This window comes from Triturus cristatus, chromosome 6 (assembly GCF_964204655.1).
Source record: "Triturus cristatus chromosome 6, aTriCri1.1, whole genome shotgun sequence".
NCBI lineage: Eukaryota > Metazoa > Chordata > Amphibia > Caudata > Salamandridae > Triturus > Triturus cristatus.
In genome coordinates this window covers 1,164,501,740-1,164,520,944 of record NC_140589.1, presented here as the reverse complement: position 1 = coordinate 1,164,520,944, position 19,205 = coordinate 1,164,501,740, and the positions used below count along the sequence as shown (strand labels likewise).

The following is a 19,205-nucleotide window of genomic DNA, read 5'->3' as shown; positions in this document are numbered from 1 at the left end:
TTGTGTATAAAAGAGGAAAGCACTACCATCAGTGAGGAAGGGTGAGTAGTGTGTTTATCAACAGAAAAAGAATGACATGGAAGAATCAAATAGTTTTGAAACAATATTTTGAAACAGTCATGTGGATCTGATAAATACCATTCCAAACATTTCATTTGGTTGAACATGGAAGATCATACGACAAACTTATTTTAGGGAGTGAAAACGTAAGAGAACAAAGTAAACAGAAAAGGAATCACTCTTGTGAGTAAAAACAACGCTCACTCACCAACCTGGTTGGTGACAGGCTTCATCATTGGGTTCCCACCAGAGAGGCCGAATGCCTCCCTGGTGTGCTACAACACCTGTTACAGCGGAGCGGGTTTCTTTTCAAGTGTGATGAACCAGAAAAAGTGATTTAAAAAGGGCTTGGTTTAACCCCAAAAATACTTTATTCGCGGTTAACCAAGCACTGTTAAAATAGTAATTGGATGTGAAAGTTGTCTAGCCTAAATCAACCAGACTCATCCAAATTATAAGTGAATAAAATCATGGTCAACATGTTTCTGCCTCCTGTTAGCTATTTAAGCGGGGATTTCATCAGGACCAAAAAGGAAAGAACACACCCCGGCGGTATGCACACCCTAAGGTGCACCCTAACCTGTGATGTTTGTGAGAAATTGTTACTGAACTTACAATTTGTAGTCGGGCTTACCACTTTTCAGAAAGCCATAGTATTTTTAAAGAGAAAGGGAAATACCCCATGGTTCCGGACGGGGTGGGGGGGGCGCGTACTTATAGTCACACTTACTCCAAAGTCCCGCCGGGGTCCTGCTATCGGGCAGAAGTAGATCGGTTGCGGGCGTTGGACTTTGGAGTAAGTACCCTGCACTAACTCCTTGTGCTGTAGGGACACATAGACTATGCCCAGATGAATCGTTAGACCGTTAGGCTAGTTATAGGCGGAAACATGTTGGCATGATATTTTCTACTCAGTGATGCATATAGGTCATTAAACTGATATATGTCTCATGAGTTTACCCTTTGGTAACTTTTAATAATCCTAGGATACCACCTCAATAAAGGAAACTTTGAGGTTTAGTCTAAGTCTTTTTTAATGAAGAAAACTGGATTTGAGCATTATCTAGAAAAGATAAGTAATATCTAAGAACTCCCTCAGGCCAGCCCTCTCTTGAGGTCGAGTCCGCCCTGGTAGTACCTTCTTACCAGGGTGGGACGAGGTGGCAAATGATGAAGCATGTCACATTACGTGAGTGAGCCATCCTCGTCCAATTCTTGGAATTGCCTCAATACAGAAAAATAATAAGGGAGTATGGTTAAACAGCAGAGATTGCTTTACACTGAGCCTATGTACTTTTGCCATAAGCCAACTAGGCATAGAGCGATGTCCATTATTGTGTTTTGCTATGTGAGTAAGGGCAGGCGTGAGCCCCCTTATGCCCTTGATCTCTCCCTTTTGTGATTTAATACCGCTGTCTGACCTAACCAGCAGAGACTGCACCAAGCAGCCCGGGGGTCTCTTTGCACTCAGTAACAAGCTATTACGTACGGTAGGAGATGGTTGTCTTCATTGAGCTGTAGGCTGCAAGGTAAGCATCCCATGATCCCTTTACCAAAAGGGAAGTAGGTGTCTGCATTCCAAGAGTTCCACCTAGTCAGACTGCACACAGCTTCAGTCCTGCGCTTATTTTCTGCTGAGTTTGCAGATGGAAGCAAAGGCGGCTGACTATCTTTCCCTTTACCATGATGGCGGCCTTTAAGTTGAGCTCACAGGTAGTGCGTCTGCACCTCTGGAGTGCTGTATCCCTCCTTTTGTTGTTTTATTCTAGAAGGTCCTTGCCCGGAGTTTCAGCACAGCACAAACCAGACTCTACGGAGGTCTGCCAAAATGGCAAAGATGCGGCTATAGCCAGAGATAGGCGGTAAGAGAAAGTATCCCTTTGAAAGAGGAACATGTGTTATTCACTTATTTGGAAGAAGGTGCAGGGGTTAGGAGGGGAAATTAAACAGTGCAACTTGCAGGTTACAGGCTTGTACCTCAGATAACTCAGAGGGTTGAGAGTCTGCTGCAGTGATCAGCGTGTAACAGACCATAACAGACTTATAACAAGGGAGGTAATGTGCCTCGAACCAATAACGTGCGTGTCGCTGTGTTTTTTAGATGTGTGCTTTGTCTGGGGCACCTTCCACGCCTCAGCTGTGCATAACTGTGGAAAAATCCACACACTTGTGTTGCACAAAGAAGAGAAAATTTTGAGGCGGTGTAAAAGACACGTCAGTGAAGTTATCTGCCACCGTTGCGTTAAAGCTACTGTTTCATATAGACATTAAAGCATTGCACCTCTGATACTGCATTCAACAGAAAATAATGCCAGAACAACATCCTTTAGTAGTCTGAATTAAGGGTGCAGTACCTGATGTGGCTAATAGAGGTCCATTTAGAACGCCAGGGGGACACTTAGTAACAGTCCGTGGTACTGCACGCTTTTCTTGCTTGTGGATTTTATCTTGCTTATGGTACTGTTGGGTTTTTTTTGTGGTTTTTTTTGCAAATTTTATATAGCGCGAACTCGACTTGAAGGTATTGGAGTGCTTTACATGAGCACCAGTTAAGTTACACAAGAACACATTCATTTTTAGGTCCCGCCTGAGCCAGCGTATGCCCTGCTCTGGCGAGACATTTAGTAAGCGGGATTTCAAAGTGCTACCCACAGGCTACAGGCTTTTTCCGGCCACCAGCTTGCTGTTACGCACACAAGCGCGCGAAACGTGCACAACTGGCATCTGGCTTTCTCACATGCATTCCCTCCCCTAGACCCTCCCTTCGCCCACTCCCTCCTCGTCAGTTTCATGCCTGTGCATGCCGACGATCACTTTTAGCAGTTTAACTTTCATCAGCTGCAAAACTAAAGAGATGTTTTTTTCTATTCCTTTAGTTTTGCAGCTGATGAAAGTTAAACTGCTGAAAGTAATCGCGTGGCAGGCAGAGCGATCACTGTGCTCTGGGCGTCGGTACACTCGGGTGCCATTCTGAAGGACTGAAAAGTGTATTTCTCCACTTTTTTCAGTGCTTTTCTTTATTTATGAAATGTGGCACTTTAAATTTAAGGAGCTAGCACCGCGCTTTGACGCGCGCCTCTATTTCTACACCGCACGATTGTGTTTGCCTTTCATATTGCACTGTGAAGATTTCTCAATATCTTCCCGATGCGGATGTTGTCAAACCTGCAACCGTGCGCGATTAATACTCCTGGAGTTCGGTATCATTCCCCTCATGTGCTTTGCATGATTATAATGTGCTCTAGGCGTCGGTACACTCGGGCGCCATTCTGAAGGACTGAAAAGTGTATTTTCTACACTTTTTGATTCAGGCAATGGCGTCAGCTTGTTTACATGCTTGTTCTTTGTGTCGCCTCCTCGCCAAGGAGAGGCGAGGTTCGCAAACAATTGTTTTTCTGCTTAAAATGCATAAAATATTGAAAAAAAAAGTGTTTGCTGAGCCGTGCCTTTATATTGTAATATGCCGCTCGACAAACTCTGTTGGGCATTCTGCAAGCCCCGCCTCACAACGACAACATGAAGGGTTCTGCCAATATCAGCGCCGCACAGGAAACGGCACTCGCAAAACGGTCGAGATAAGGTATTATTTATTTATTTTCCATGCATATTTTCTCTCCACCCGACTTCCGCTGCCTGCTCCTAATCTGTTTCCCTCATGCACCCTTTTCCCTCCCACAGCTTTTCTTCTCCCACTCGGCACACAGCCTCGTAATAAATTTTAGCATGCCTCAGGCTGTAAGCGCACTGTCACACACTCTGTGGAGTCATTGAGTCACTGTGCCAGTAAGTTCCCACATTGCACCCCTACCTACTCTTCGGTTCATCCACAGACAGCCCTAAGCACCGCCCACAGGGTTTGTTTCTCCTAAAGCCACTTGCTTTCTCTGACCACTCTTTCTAAGTCAGACCTGAGCAATCAATCCATCCTACGCTGTGTTCTCAGAACCAAACGCACTGAGGACATAGCCAGCCAGGCTCTTCTTAGGGCCCCAAACAACAAGCATTTGCATTGCAATAGGGCTCGCATTCACAAGATTTTAAGCTATTAGCATTGTAAATGACAATGCTTTTTATTTATGTTTTAAAAACCAAAACATAAATAAAAGGCATTGTCATTTACAATGCCAATAAATCAAACTCACGTAAATGCGAGACCTATTGCATTGCAAATGCTTGTTTGGGTAGACACCGGGAGTTTAAGTGATTTGCCCAGGATGTGGAGTCGACCCCGAAGCTCCAACCGTGGTCAGCAGCTCTAGTAGTGTGGCTTCCCAGCTTCAAAGTCAGCAGCTCTAGCAGTGAGACTACATCCTCTTTCCTTTTTTTTAAAGCACTACTGGTACTACCCCTACTTTCCACTGCTTCCACTCCATTCACTTTCCTTCCTATCTCTTTAGATAGGCCAAATGATCATTTCACTGCAAACATGAAAACATAATTAAGACACATTGTCATTTCCAACGCCAATGGCTCTAACTTTCACTATTGTGAGACGGATTGGATTGCAAATGACTGTTATTGACGGGGCTGCTGTTAAATAAAGCAAAAGAGGAGATAGATAATCTGAAGCATCCGGTCTGACATAGACGTGGTGATAAACACTGACATTTAGTATTGTAGTCCTTCTTTTGTGGCCACGGTAACTGCCAATTGTAGTCCAAGTAATACATGTCCACGTTTTCTCCCTCTAAAGAAATATGGTACCTCTGCTTTATTCCAACACTTTTCGCGCATTTCTAAACTTGAGTGGCTACTTATGTTTACTAGCTCACACGAGTACGACATTAATCACAATAAAAATCGAGACCCCTTGCGTAGGTAAGCTATTTAAGTTATGGTTAAAACGTAAAATTGGATATGCTGGCAAGCCGATAAATGAGCACGGTTGCCTTGAAATTCAACGGGGGACGTACAGGATGAGTAAGCGGGCATTTCCCTGTTTCTTCTCTGTCCGACATTTAATTTACTTACACCTAACATGGCCGCTCGCAAGAGGCATTCTGTTGGGCGCTGTCTAGTGGTTGGGGATAGTTGCGGTGTTCGCTTCCTACCATGCTGCTGCGGCGAGTCCTTGTGTTTCTAGCTGCTGGTAAAGTGTTGTCCCGTCTGCCGGTCCACGCGTCACTCTTGCTGCCACCCCAACGTACCTGCAGCTCACAAACTGCGAGTGTAGAGCAACTATTCACGCAGGGTGCACTGCGGAGACACCTTGAAGAAATAGAGAAGGATGAAGGCAGAGGAGCTCATCCACAGAGGCCGCTGCTGCTGCCCTTGCTCCAGAGGCTTCGACTGAAGGAAGCAGAAGTGCAGGAGACGCAGTCGTTGACTCAAGGTGAGCGTGCACTAGGCTTAAGTCAGAAGACCACCTAGCGGCTAGCATGTAACGTTTTAGGCCGTTTTGGCTTCTTAATCAGTAGCACGTTACCTTCTGGGAATTACAGCTTCACTTTTAATAGTGAAACTTGCGAAGAGCTCTGTTGTCTACAAAGCCAGGGCTGCCTCAAGGTGTTACGCTTGATGTGAACATTTAGGTTTTGCAACAATTAAACGGAATTATTTATAGGATATACTCGCCACTTAAGTATATAATAGATCGTAATATTAGTGCACAGACCTGCAAGCTTTTTAATTTACTTTATTGAAGGGTTTTCTTAAGCACTACAATCCTTCCCGATAGGTGGCTTCAGAGCGCTGAACACAGTGGGTGACATGGGAATAGCAATTGTACAAGTGAGATAGTTGATCATACACTGTTTTCAAAAGTACTAACTGGTATGAAAAGTAAGAGTTTTGAATGCTTTTAATACTGAAAAATTCATAGCTCCAGTGGTAAGGGGCGTACTTCCCTTACGCTTCCAACCAGTTGAATTAGAGAGAGTCAGCCGGTCAATACTGTAAGTGACTTAAAATCTGCTAGAACATAATTATTATTATTAATTTAAGCATGCTTCATTTAGCGTAACTAGGATGCACCAGACTTCATTGATGAACTGCTGCAGGAAACTGCATGTTTATCTTGGGTGTACCGTGTACGAGCTTTCCACATGCATGTATCTTTATCAGAAATTCCACAAAGTTACAGTATCAGTCGCGGTCTTTCTGTATAAATGTGTTATTTTCTGCTCTCCGTTGGAGAAACGGGAGGATGCCTTGCTATAAAAATGTGAAGGCCGCTTAGCTGAGCTTTGATGGTAGTTGAACAAACCATTGTATTCCTGTGTTGCATGAGTACAATCCTTAATTAAATATGTACAGCGTTAACCAATAAGATGCATTAGGAAGTTGGAGCTTCTGTTTCCATGTAGTATCATGTCATCAAATGCATGTTCCTGACTCACAAAATAATATGGCAGACCTTTTTCTAGCACACGCTTTTCTTCGAGACCTTTGCTTTGAGATTAATTGCTTTGCCTTGAGAGCACTTTGAGCTTTTCTTTGGAACAGAGACATTTTGTTAGTTGGCTTTTAATTTGATTCATTTACTATTTTAACCATTCTATAATTAAACTGTATTTGAAGAAACTCCCAAGGTTGGTGTTACGATCATGAATGACACGAAGGCTGTAAACGATCTCAGTAGGTTTATTCTTTACATCACATGGTGACAGCGTCCCTTGCGCCTCAGCCAGCAGCAACTGCTAAGGTTGCGAGGAACACCACGTAACAATAGAACGTTAGGACAGTAAGATTCTACAGAGGCGCGCGGCCTAAGCCACAAAGGAAATCATAACATATCCTCCTTTCTTCTACACACAGGTAGAATCTAACACTGAAGAACAAATGGCAATGATAGGGAGGAAAGTGTTAGAGAGGGCAAAAGCGGAGGAAAAGATGGAGGTACAGGAGAAAACATAAGAGTGCAAAGATGAGTAAAGGCCAGTAAGTGTAAAACATAGAGAAGCAGAGAGGTGGAAAAGAAATGCTGAGAAAGAAGAGGAGTGGCTAACACACCAGGAAATCCTGCAAGTGGTGAGGAGGCCCCTTAACCCGTAAGGGTCTTTGACAGTGTTGAGAAAGATGTAAATCTAGATTTTCATTACTGAGACTTAGACGAACTCCCAAGCTGTCACCACTGGGACCGGGCACTCTCACCTCTGCACCAGAACGAGAACTGTTCAATAATTGGTGATCATGCGCCAACATATAACCTGAACAAGAATCTCTACCCACACTAGTCCTAGGTGGATTGTCTCGTGAGCGTACTTGGCTACTCTGCGTAGATTCCACTTCTCCCCATTAGTCAAAACAACGTGTCACTGGTGAACCTCTTTGACTTGGAAAGGGCCACGGAACTTACGCACACCCTTGACCCAACGACCAGATCTGACTTTGACCCAATCTCCAGTTTGAAGATTGATGTGGGACCTCAACTGGGAATGAACAAAAGCGGGTGCAGAAGTGGGTTTAGATACATCATCAACACACACTCTCTTCCCTTCCAATAACTCTCTGACCCAAGAGGGTACTAGCCTGGTGGAGGGTTTCCTTCCACGCATGGCAACAAAGGGAACAACACCTGTAGTAGTATTTTCAGTGGTGCGGTAAGCCCACACTAATTCGTTCAAGGTTTCGTCAACATCCAGGTTATTGGCGAGAGCAAGACCTATTGCACCTTTATTCATACGGTTGGCGCTCTCCACAATACCATTGGATTGGGGATTATAAAGTGCAGTGAGAGAGAGTTTAATCCCACAATGGCGTAAAAATTCACACATTTCACCAGAAGTCAACTGTGTGCCATTGTCTGTTATAAGAACAGTGGGATAGCCTTCTTCTTTAAAGATACTGTGCAACACTTTTATGGTGACTCTAGTGGTAAATTCTGAAAGAAGGTACACGATCAACCATCTAGAGTGAACATCTATGACAACCATTGCAAATCTCTTGTTGGGATGAACCCCTGACATCGGTCCAATGAAATCAAGGCAAACACTATGCCAACTTACACCAGGATCATGGATGGAACACGGGACCGACTGTGGCCCAACCTTCAACTTCTTCTCACACTCTTTGCATTCGCTGCACCTTTCAACCCACTAGACCAGGGGTACTCACAAACTTTCTCTCGGGGGCCAAATTTACAGTGTGGTTTCTGGCTGAGGGCCGCACTGGTGGGGGCGGAGCCAGTTGGGGAGGGGGCGGAGCTAGACCCCAAAAAAAACTATGACCATGAGGTTGAACACAGGCCCCTGCAGCGGACGCCTTTGTCCACTGAGCCACCAGACCAGGCATTCACACATGTCTGTCTGTCTCTGTCTGTCTGTCTGTCTCTCTGTCTCTCTGTCTGTCTCTCTGTCTCTCTGTCTGTCTCCCTCCCTCCCTCTCTCTCTCTCTCTCTGTCTGTCTCTCTGTCTGTCTCCCTCCCTCCCTCTCTCTCTCTGTCTCTCTGTCTGTCTCCCTCCCTCCCTCTCTAGGACTCGGCCTCTCCACCGCAGGGGGAGTCACCTCTGCAGGGGCAAGTGTGGTGGATGCGATCAACAGCAAAATAGACAAAGACAAAGTGGAGGGGCTCTTGAAGGAGTGTGAAAGGGGGCTGGAGAGAATCAAAGAACACATGACGGCTGCCAACCAGCTGGCGGAGGAAATCAGAGATTTGGCCGAGACTGTAAACCCGGATTTTGGGAACATGTGCTTCGGAGTCGGCCAGGCCGGCCTCCATCTCTCCAAATTAGTTAAAACCGTCCAGATATTGAACAGTGGCCGCCTTCTAGCCAGAATAGCCGGGAGCACAACCGTAGTGTTCAGTGCTTTCTTCGTGGTGTTTGATCTGCTCAGCCTCATACACAGCGACAAGGAGCTCAGCAGGGGGCCCCAAGTGACCTCGCAACAGCCATCCGCAAGGCAGAGGGTGAGCTAAGGGCTTTGCTCACAGAGTTGGAGGTACCTGCCCTTGAACGCACTATGCGAGAGCTGAGAAACCCTCAACCAACAAACAACTAGGGCCCTCTGCCCCCACACTCCCTCCCCGGCACCCCGTTTCAGAACAGATAAGGGGCGAATCACACAAGTACTTACGAGTGAGAGAAGAGGTACTACAGGGCGACTCTTGCCCACCCCGACAAGTCGTTGAGCATGCACCGCTGTCAGTGCAAGAGCACCGACAGCTCAGTCCTTCCTGTTTCTGCCGTGTGTGAATGTTCACATGTTTGATGTTTTCAGGCCCTGTCACACAGACATGTAACAGTATGTAAAGGGGCACTAGGGGGGGCTCTTTCACTTGACTCTGAGATCTGTGCGCTTGCGGGTTGGATCTCGAGTCTTCATTTGACAAGCTGATGCCTTCTGGGTGTTGTAGTCTTTACTTCACTTCAAATGACATTCATTCCCAGGCAGAGCCAGGCGCGATGAGAGGGGAGGCGGGGCAGGGCACAGAGTGGACAAAGCGCACACAGCCGCCGAACCCAAGTACTTCACGGGTCATTTAAAGACCATTCACTTGGTAATGAGGCTTTGTTGTATTTCACCTCTTCTTAGTGCCGCTGCATCTCCACTCAATCAGAGTGGAGATGCAGGGGCGCTAAGAAGAGGTGAAGTACAACAAAGCCTCATTAACAAGTGAATGTTATTTAAAAGAATCGCCCGGCCCCATAGCTCGCAACCGGCGATATACAAAACACAAAGTCATATGATGTCGGCAAGGTCCACGGGCCGCCAAGGAAGGCTTGCCGGGCCACTGGCGGCCCGCGGGCCGTACTATGAGTACCCCTGCACTAGACCATCTCACCATCCGTTCCTGGCCACCAGAACTCGCTCCTCAATCTTTTCTTGGTAATGGTCTGCCCCAGGTGTCCTTAATGGGCTATGTCAAATAACCTCTTGCGAATACCAAACGGAGGAACAATCTTATCACCTCGCATGACAATCTGGTCTGCAACAAAGGACAATTTGTTGATAATGGCATTAAAATGTCTCACATTACAAGGCAAGGTGCTCTCTCTTCGCCCGTCTTTGAGTATGAGGTTGAGAACAGACTTGAGTACCTAATCTTGTACCATAGCACTCGCCCTCTCCTCTTTGCTGACCACACCACAAATCCATTGAACAACATCTTCCACACTGGAAATGGCACCTTCCCTTGCACTCTTGATCACTCCAATTTTATCTAGTTTCTCCCACTCTAAAGACAAACGCGACAGGCAGTCTGCTTGGACATTACGCCAACCGGAAATGAACTCAATATTTGAAGTTGTACTCTTGCAAACTGGAGGCCAGACGAGCTAGTCTGGCTGACCCTTTCCCTGCCCCGCCTGGTGACAAAATTTTAAGCAGGAGTTTGTGGTCAGTTCGGAGAAGAATCTTGCGCTCCCAAACATTCATTCTGAAATATTCAACACCCCAGGTGGCAGCTAAAGTTTATTTTTCTATTACAGAATAATGACGTTAAATGGTTGTCAAGGTGCGTGAAGCGAACGCCACACTTTTTTCTGAAATACCATCATTCTGAGACAAGACGGCACCAATATCAGTGTCACTTGCATCAACTGTGTCAATTGTTTTGGCATTAACATCAAATGGCACAAGAATCCCTGCATCACAAATTTAAAGTTTGATGTTTTCCAAAAAGGTGTTCTGGTCTGCTCCCTAAGTAAAGTTTTCACCCTTTCTCATAAGTACTTTCAAAGATTCTGTTTTGCTTTCAAAGTTCTTCACAAACTTGGAATAATACTCGATTTACCCAAGAAAGGAATGCAATTGATCGTTGTTACTTGGAGTGGGAGCCAACCTTATGGAAGCAAGCAAATCTCTTTTGGGTTTAATACCTTCGGCAGAAAGGGAGTGTCCCAAGTATTCCACTTCGGTGACAAGGTAATCACATTTTTCCCTACGTAGCGTTAAACCAGACTCCAGAAGCCTTGCAAGAGCTTCCTTTAACGCCAAGTTGTGACTTCTCTCACTATCACCAAATACTAGGATATCGTCCTGGAAGTAGATTATATTTTCCAGGCCTGTAAACACTTCTGACACCATCCTCTGAAAGACACTAGCAGCAGAGGACAATCCAAAAGGTATCCTAGTGAATTGGAAGATACCTTCCATCGTAATAAAGGCTGTCAAGTGTTTAGAGGAGTCATGTAACCGTATTTGGTGTTAGGCGTGACGAAGGTCCAATTTTGAGAAAAATTTCGTACCTTGCAACAGTAAGATTAACTTGCTAATGTTAGGCAGGGGAAAGGTATCAGGAATTATATTTTGATTTAAACTCCTCAAGTCAACACAGAAATGTAAATTTCCATCCGCCTTCTCTGTGATGACAACAGGAGAAACCCAAGCAGAACACTCAACAGGTTCAATGATCCCATTGGATAACATTTCATCCAACATCTTCTTGACTTCGCCCCTCACCATAATGGGAACTTTTCTGAGCTTATGCTGAATGGGGATAGCTCCAGACTTAAGTTTTATTTTGTGAACATAACCTTCTAGGTTTCCAAGTTGATCTCTAAACACTTCCTTGCCTCCCTCCAAGATGTCTTCAACAGTGAGGTCATCCACCACCATCACTTGCACAACACCATGGGGGTCGATCTTAATATGTAGGTCATACTGGTGGTAACAACCCAAGATGGGAGGCCCTGAGTCAGCCACGTAAACACTTCCCTCAACAGACCTATTTTTAAAAGAAATGTCCGGCAAAATATAACCCAGTATGTCTATCTTCTCTCCTTGATACCCACCTGGATTTATATCTTTAGGTAACAAACTTACATTGGGCCATTCTTGTTGATATATCTTCTTGGGTACAATGGTGTAAACCGACCCTGAATCTACCATAAGGTCAACCTTTTTGTAAGCAATGACAAACTCTGCCTTGGGCCTGTGTCTTCTCTTATCATCTAAATATGAAGAGCTAGTAAGAAGAACCTCTTCATTGTCACCTACTTCAATTTGAGAAGGTTCAACACAAAGAATTCTGTCAGGCCTAGACAAGCACTCACTAAAGTGTGTCTCCTCTGTCAACATGGCCACCTTTCTTTGTTGACTTCTCTACACAGTCTAGCAAAATGACATTTACGGCCACACTTCCTGCACTCCTTGCCTACAGCCCAGCAGTTTTTTTAATCTGCTGTGTGATAAGTGCTACCACACTTGCCACACATCTTATTACCTAACTTGCTGGGATACAACCTGCTATCAGAAAAGCTCTAACCACTTTTGCCACAAAATTTGGTGGACGCAGACACCTCTCCTTCACTTCCCTCCACAACAGATGTTTCCCCATCACCAGTACTGTTCATTTTGGAATCTCTACGATCCATCTCCTTCGTACAAAACTCTGACTCTTCCACTATTTTTGCTATATCAATGGCATCCTTTAGAGTGGGATCTTTGGCAGCCCACAACCGTCCTTGAGTCTTTGTGCTTCTGCATTGCACAATTAGTTGATCCCGTATCGTCTCCTCAGCCATGGGACCAAATCTAAATTTGAAGGAGAGTTCACGGAGTCTTGTAACAAAGTCATCGATTGATTTTCCAACTCTCTGTGGTTGAGTATAGAATTTGAACCTCCTCATGACAACATATATCTCCTTCGTAAACCTCTTCTCCAATCTTTTCCTTGTTTCTTGATAGACATCTTCAATAGGTTGGCCACATTCGTTAGTGACAACTGGAAGGTACTTGAAAATATGTTGACCCTCTTTACCCAGACTGATAAGTAAAGTCGGTCTTTTCCTACTGGAACTAAAATCCTGAGCATCCAACGCTTCCAGTTAGTTGTCGAAGATGTCGATCCACTCATTCCACTCGATGCTAGGACTACCAGATTGAGTGAGAAAATGTGGAGGAGAAGAAACTGCTGTGACGTCCAAAGCTGTGACATCCATATTTTCACAGTAGGATGTCAAAAGGAAATAATAATTAAAAAAATACTGATGTGCACACTCTGGCTTAACAAGTATTTCAGAGCTGTTTTCCGAAATGATATGAAAATAAAGGTTATTAAACGCTGGTAAACTTGCAAAAAGGGGTCAGCACTCAAAAATCAACTTCCCCTTTACCCACGTAAATTGGTCTGTTTGCAAAATTGTGCTAAGCGAGACTTGGTTACATGAAAATGCCAGAAAGCAAACAATAAAAGTCTGTCACTTTAAGAAATCCGGTTCCTCCCACTTAGGCGTGTCTCGCTCTGCTGCTCCGTAATCAATTTCACACGCATTCCTCTCAAACCAACCGCTCCACCTCACAAGCGAAAATGTGGCCAGGCAGGACTGCAATGGAACTATCACTGTTGCTTCCAGACTCTCCAGGTCTGCACATGGGAACCGCAAAACAAGCAGAGCCTGTCAGCAACAACATCAAACTGTGTTCTTTACAGTTAAACGGACACCGATGCGTCGCGTTGGGGGGTCAATTCACAAATCTTCTTACCCCTCAACCAAACAACTTTCAAGACGGTGCCTCAGACATCTGCTGCGTAAAACAGCGCTCTCCACCATCAGGTAGGCACTAAAGCGGCACGTTGGGGGTTAATTCTCTCGCACTCTCACCCCTCAGCATATCCGCTTTGTCAGCAGTTCCTCAGTTCTTGAGCCACGGCACACGTAGATTCTTTGCTGCTGACTATGTGCTTCGCTGACTGAAGCTCGTTGCCAAAAAGATGTTACGATCATGAATGACACGAAGGCTGTTAACGATCTCAATAGGTTTATTCTGAGTAATGTAATCATGGCATTTCAGACTCAGAATCATGCGAGTGGCCAGGTTCTGTGTCTGTTGTAGCTTGGAAAGAGCTATTTTGAGGAGGCTAATGTAAAGGCTGGTACAGTAATTTAGGCAGGACTGAACAACTGCCGGTGTCAAAGTGATATTATGGGAGAAATTAAGGAATTGCAAGATCCCTTTTGATTGTCGCAGATGGAAGAGCCTCGTTTTGTATACCAAATTTATTTGAGAAGAGAATGCAAGATCACTGTCAAAAGTTCATTCTTTGATAACCACCTAGATTCAGAGGAGTTGGGGGGAGTGCCGAGGTCCTCCTGGTGATGACTTCTCAAAGGAGGACAAAATTATACTGATTTTCAACTCTGTCCCTGATACAAATACTATTAGTGATTTCAATGGATGGAAGGAGTCAAGCTGATTTTGTGTACTTTAAATGTATCTGGGTAGAATTGATAATCATGTGTTGAGGGTCTCACAATCTGAGTGAATGATGCAAGACCTGCGGGATGCAGTTTTGTTTAAGAACAAGATTAACATGGGTTATCACAGTTTTTGAGAGGGAGGAAAGGAGTTTTAGGGATGCTAGCTGAAATAGTCTCCTTATAGAATTGAAAAATCTCCTTTTTGGGATTGGTATATGCAGTGATTCCGGACTGGAAACACTCACTTTTGGCCCTTTTGCATTCTACATTATGCCATTTGACAAATGCTCTTCAGGATAATAGGTCGGACGAAGTGTAGATTTATATCAACATCGTTATGGGGCTCCACTTGTCTGAGGATGTTTGTGTACCAACTGATTGGTAATGTGGGACCACGTTTCCTAATCCTAAATGGGGGCTAAGGGGTCAAGAGTTTTTGTTACACTGGTAGTTAGTTGGTTTAGAATTACAGCTGGGTCAACAAGCAGGAGTTCTTGGAATTTTGTCAAGCAGCTGAATGAATACTTCAGGCTGTATGTTATTGAGTTACGCCATGAGAGTGCCAGGCCAGTATTATGGTCGGCTTTGCAGAATTTGGCTGGAATGATATCTATGGTGAAATTGATTAGAAAGTTATGTGACCATGACGGGTGCTAAATTCTTTGCAGATTGATTTGGGAAAGAGGAGAACAAAAGGTGAAGACTGCGTCTGCCTTCATGGGTTTGTTCCCTAGCCTGCTGATTATAGCCTATGGCATCCTTGTCCTCCAATTGGGTTTCAGTCAATCAGTCAGTGTTTGTAAAGCGCACTACTCACCCGTTCTGTCTCAAGGCGCTGGGGGATGCAGTTCCGTTGGGGTCATCTGAAGAGCCAGGTCTTGAGGTCTTTCCTGAACTGGAGCAGCGTAGGGCTTTGCCGGAGGATGAGGGGGAGGTTGTTCCAGGTCTTGGCTACGAGGTAGAAGAAGGACTTTCAATGTGGTCTGTTCCTGTAGAAGCGTTGGATGGTGGCCCGGGAGAGGTTGGCTGAATGGAAGTTTCTCTTGGGGGCAGGAAGGAGAGACAGTTGTTGAAGTATTGTGGTCCGATGTTGTGGAGGGCCTTGTATGCGTGCATGAGCAGCTTGAATGTGATTCTTCTTTCAACGGGGAGCCAGTGCAGATCGCGGAGGTGTTTGGTGATGTGGCTGTGCCTGGGGATGTCGAGGATTAGTCTGCCTGCGACGCGCTGGAGTTTGTGGAGGAGTTTTTGTTGATTCCGGTGTAGTGGACGTTGCCGTAGTCTAGTCTGCTGGTGATGAGGACGTGTGTGTCTGTTGTTTTACGGAGTATGCGGAAGGTGTTTGAAGCAGGCTGAGGAGACGGCGTTGATCTGGCGGTTCATAGTGAGTGATGAGTCCAGAATGGTGCCGAGGTTACGAGCATGGTCTGTCGGTGTGCTTGGGTTTCCAAGGGTGGGTGGCACCAGATGTCGTCCCAAACTGAGGGTGTGAAGCAGAGGATGAGAACTTCTGTTTTCCCTGAGTTGAGTTTCCGGCTGCTGTTCTTCATCCCGGTTGCAACCACTTTCATCCCTTCTTGGAAGTTGTGCTTGGGGATGTTGGGTTCCTTGGTGAGGGAGAGGATGAGCTAGGTGTCATCGTCTTAGGAGACGATGTCGAGCCCGTGGTTTCTGACAATGGTAGCAAGGGGGGACATGTAGATGTTGATGAGGGTAGGGCTGATGGAGGGTTCTTGGGGGACTCTGCATCTTGTCTCTGTCGGTTCTGAGAGGTACGGCGGGAGTCTGACTGAGTTCTGCCTGTGAGGAATGAGCATATTCAGTCTAGGGCCTTTCCTCGGATGCCGGCGTCGTGGAGTTTGGTGGCTAGTGTGCGGTTGGAGAGAGTGTCGAAGGCTGCTGATAGGTCCACAAGGATGAGGGCTGCCATTTGGCCCTGGTTGAGGAGGGTGCGAATGTCGTCAGTGGCGGCGAGGAGGGCAGTCTCGTTGCTGTGGTTGCTGCGGAGTCCGGTTTGGGAGAGGTCTACGACATTGTTGGCTTTGATGAAGTATGCTTGCTGGGTGTTAATGGCCATTTCGATGACCTTTGCTGCGAAAGGAAGCAGCGAGGTAGGCCTGAAATTCTTGAGGTCTGTCGGGTCTGCGGAGGGTTTCTTGAGGACGGGGTTGATTTCGGCATGCTTCCAGTCGTGGCGGTCTCTAGTGAGGAGTTGATTCGGCGTAGCTTGCGTGCGATGGCTGTGGCGGCCCTATGGAAGATGTGGGGCAGACAGGGTTTTGAGGGTGCTCTGTAGTGGATGCTCTTTACGGTCTTTAAGGTGTCTTCCGTCATGAGTGGGGTCCGGGTGAGTAGGGTCTGTTGTGTGGCGTTGGTGGGAGTTGATGCGGTACAGAGGTCTTGGATGTCGAAGTTGTTGTTAAGTGTCTTGACCTTGAGGTGGAATGAGGAGCTGAGTCTGTTGCCGAGGTCTTGGGAGGGTGGAATGTCTATTGTTTCACTGTTGGGTTTGGTGAATTCCTGGATGATGGAGAAGAGTTCCTTGTGGGCATTGGAGAGGGTTCTGTCTTGGAGGGAGATATTCTATGTGGCATTGATGAGTTGGTGGTGTGCTGTGGTGGCTGTTCTGTAGGCGGTGTGTGATTCCTGAGTTTTGCTGTTTCTCCACGTCTTTTTGAGTCATCAGCAGGAGAGCTTTGATTATTGGAGTGCCTGCTTTCTTGTTGTGTCGTCGCCCTGTAGCCTTCCGGAGTGGGGCAAGTGTGTCGGCGCACAAACTGTGCACAAGTGCTCGTGCGAAGGTGAACGTCGCAAGTGACAAGGGAAGGATATGAACAGCAGGAGACGGCGAAAAAACAAGTACTTAAACAATATACTCTTATTGGTACACGTACTTTAATACATTAATGGACTGAGAACAGTTTTTGGGGGGACCTTAAGAATGGCACCTTGAGTTGTGCTGCAAAGTCGACGGCGTTTCGGCCTATACAAAATTCAGGCCATCATCAGGACCAGGTTACAATATTTACACAAGGGCTGTATGGGAAAAATTATAATAATATCTCAAATCAGAGTTGGACTGTGAAAGATGAGATCAGGAGACAGCATGTTCTCAGCATTGAAGCACAAGAAGTGATGTAATGAGAGAATGAGTCATCAGGTAGTAGAGGTGTCTTGAAAACAAGAGTAAAGCAAATTAAGGGAAATAATCGTGCATCCAAGGAAGGAGTGCACAATGAGAAAAATATATGGTGCCTAGTCTCAAGGGGGAGGAAGAGGAAGAAAATAAAATGCAAATTATGTGGAAGTGACTGGGTTGAGTACAGAGTTAGCGAAACGGACTGTGAACTAACCTTGCTTGTGGTTGGAGGTAGGCACAACAAGCAGGGTGTAGAATGCGATGAGGCTGTCATCTGAAAGGTACAAAAGTGGGTGGTGATGGACGGAGCATCAGAACCAATCAAACACTCCCACCCAGTCAACAGATCTGGGTTTGATCCATCACCGTTCTTTAGCCCTCTCTGCCACCCCAGTTCAGACATGGTCATATGCAAATCAGTCTGACCCTGTGCCTCATGGGAACAGTCCAGCCCGAACTGCCAAGCCATGCCTTCCCTGGACCGGAAACAAGCTTCCTAGGACCGGTTGCTGGCATTTCAGCTGTCTTCAGCCAGGCTTGCTTGAATCCAGTGGCAAAGTGAGCAAGGGACTCACGTCTGAGCATACCCTGTCAACTTCTGGCGAACAAAGCGGTACAAAAGGGGGTGGTGATGGACGGAGCATCAGAACCAATCAAACACTCACACCCAGTCAACAGATCTGGGTTTGATCCATCACCGTTCTTTAGCCCACTCTGCCACCCCAGTTCAGACATGGCCATATGCAAATCAGTCTGACCCTGTGCCTCATGGGAACAGTCCAGCCCGAACTGCCAAGCCATGCCTTCCCTGGACCGGAAACAAGCTTCCTAGGACCGGCTTCTGGCATTTCAGCCGTCTTCAGCCAGGCTTGCTTGAATCCAGTGGCATAGTGAGCAAGGGACTCACGTCTGAGCATACCCTGCCAACTTCTGGCGAACAAAGTGGTACAAAAGGGGGTGGTGATGGACGGAGCATCAGAACCAATCAAACACTCACACCCAGTCAACAGATCTGAGTTTGATCCAAGACGGCTGAAATGCCAGAAACCGGTGAAGGCTACAGCTGGGGTCCGGAAGTGGGTGAAGGTGCTGCAACAGTGTCGGTGGAAGATCGGGCCTTGGGTGTTGCTTGGTATTGAGAGTTGGCAGTTGTTGCTGCGTCTGGGGTTGAGAGCGCGGAGGTTGCTGGGCTCGTACCAGCGGCGGGCCGGAGGACAAGGGTCCCTGGCACTGGTCGAGGTCGGGTTGCGAACAGACATAGACGGGCTGGCCTTTGGCGTGCTATGCTTTGTATCGCGCCGCTTCCGGTTAGGACATGGCTCGCGCAGGTGCCATAGTGCGAGGCGGAGATTTCGAGGCTGTCAGCGGAGGGGAGCCTGAGCAGCCGGAGCCATGGTCCCGAAGGAGGGGGGGATGCCGGGATTAGGGTGGTGGGAAGCAAGATCAGAGGGAGGCTAAGCCTGTCAACAAAGAGTGGGGAAGCGATGTGACTTATGCTTGTTAACAGAGAGGGCAACCTAGGCCGGCTGGTGGTAGTAGCGGTGTTGAGGTAAGCGGATGGGGAAGTGTGCTTTGGTAATAGGGTCTGGTAGTCATAGTGGACAGGGGTGAGACGTATGTCCTTGACGCTGTCAACGTTCCTGCAACCATCTACTCGGACGGGTTAGGCGCAAAGCTGTTGTGATAAATAGAAGAGAGATGACCAGCGACTGGTGTCGGGGTCTGGAGAGAGAACCCGGCCGGATCACCTTTAGGGATCTCAGGAAAGAGGGCCTGGGAGCTGCTGTCGGGGACTAGAGCGTGGGCTCAAAACCTGTTGACACTGTCTGGGGAGAGAGGGCCCGTCAAAAGTGAAAGCAGGCTGACGAGTGGTGTGCGATGTGCACGCACCATGACAAGAGAGGAAAGCCAGATGGCGCCTC

The 19,205-nt window shown here is 46.6% G+C and overlaps 1 protein-coding gene across 1 annotated transcript in view; it reads left to right on the top strand.

The window, feature by feature from the left end:
• Positions 1-4,954: 4,954 nt before the first annotated feature.
• Positions 4,955-19,205, top strand: part of MTRF1L (mitochondrial translation release factor 1 like) — a 281,412-nt gene continuing 267,161 nt past the window's right edge. The window contains exon 1 of the mRNA XM_085612095.1: positions 4,955-5,392. Coding sequence (XP_085468221.1) covers positions 5,113-5,392 — 280 coding nt within the window. The 5' untranslated portion in view covers positions 4,955-5,112. The remainder of the gene's footprint in view (positions 5,393-19,205) is intronic.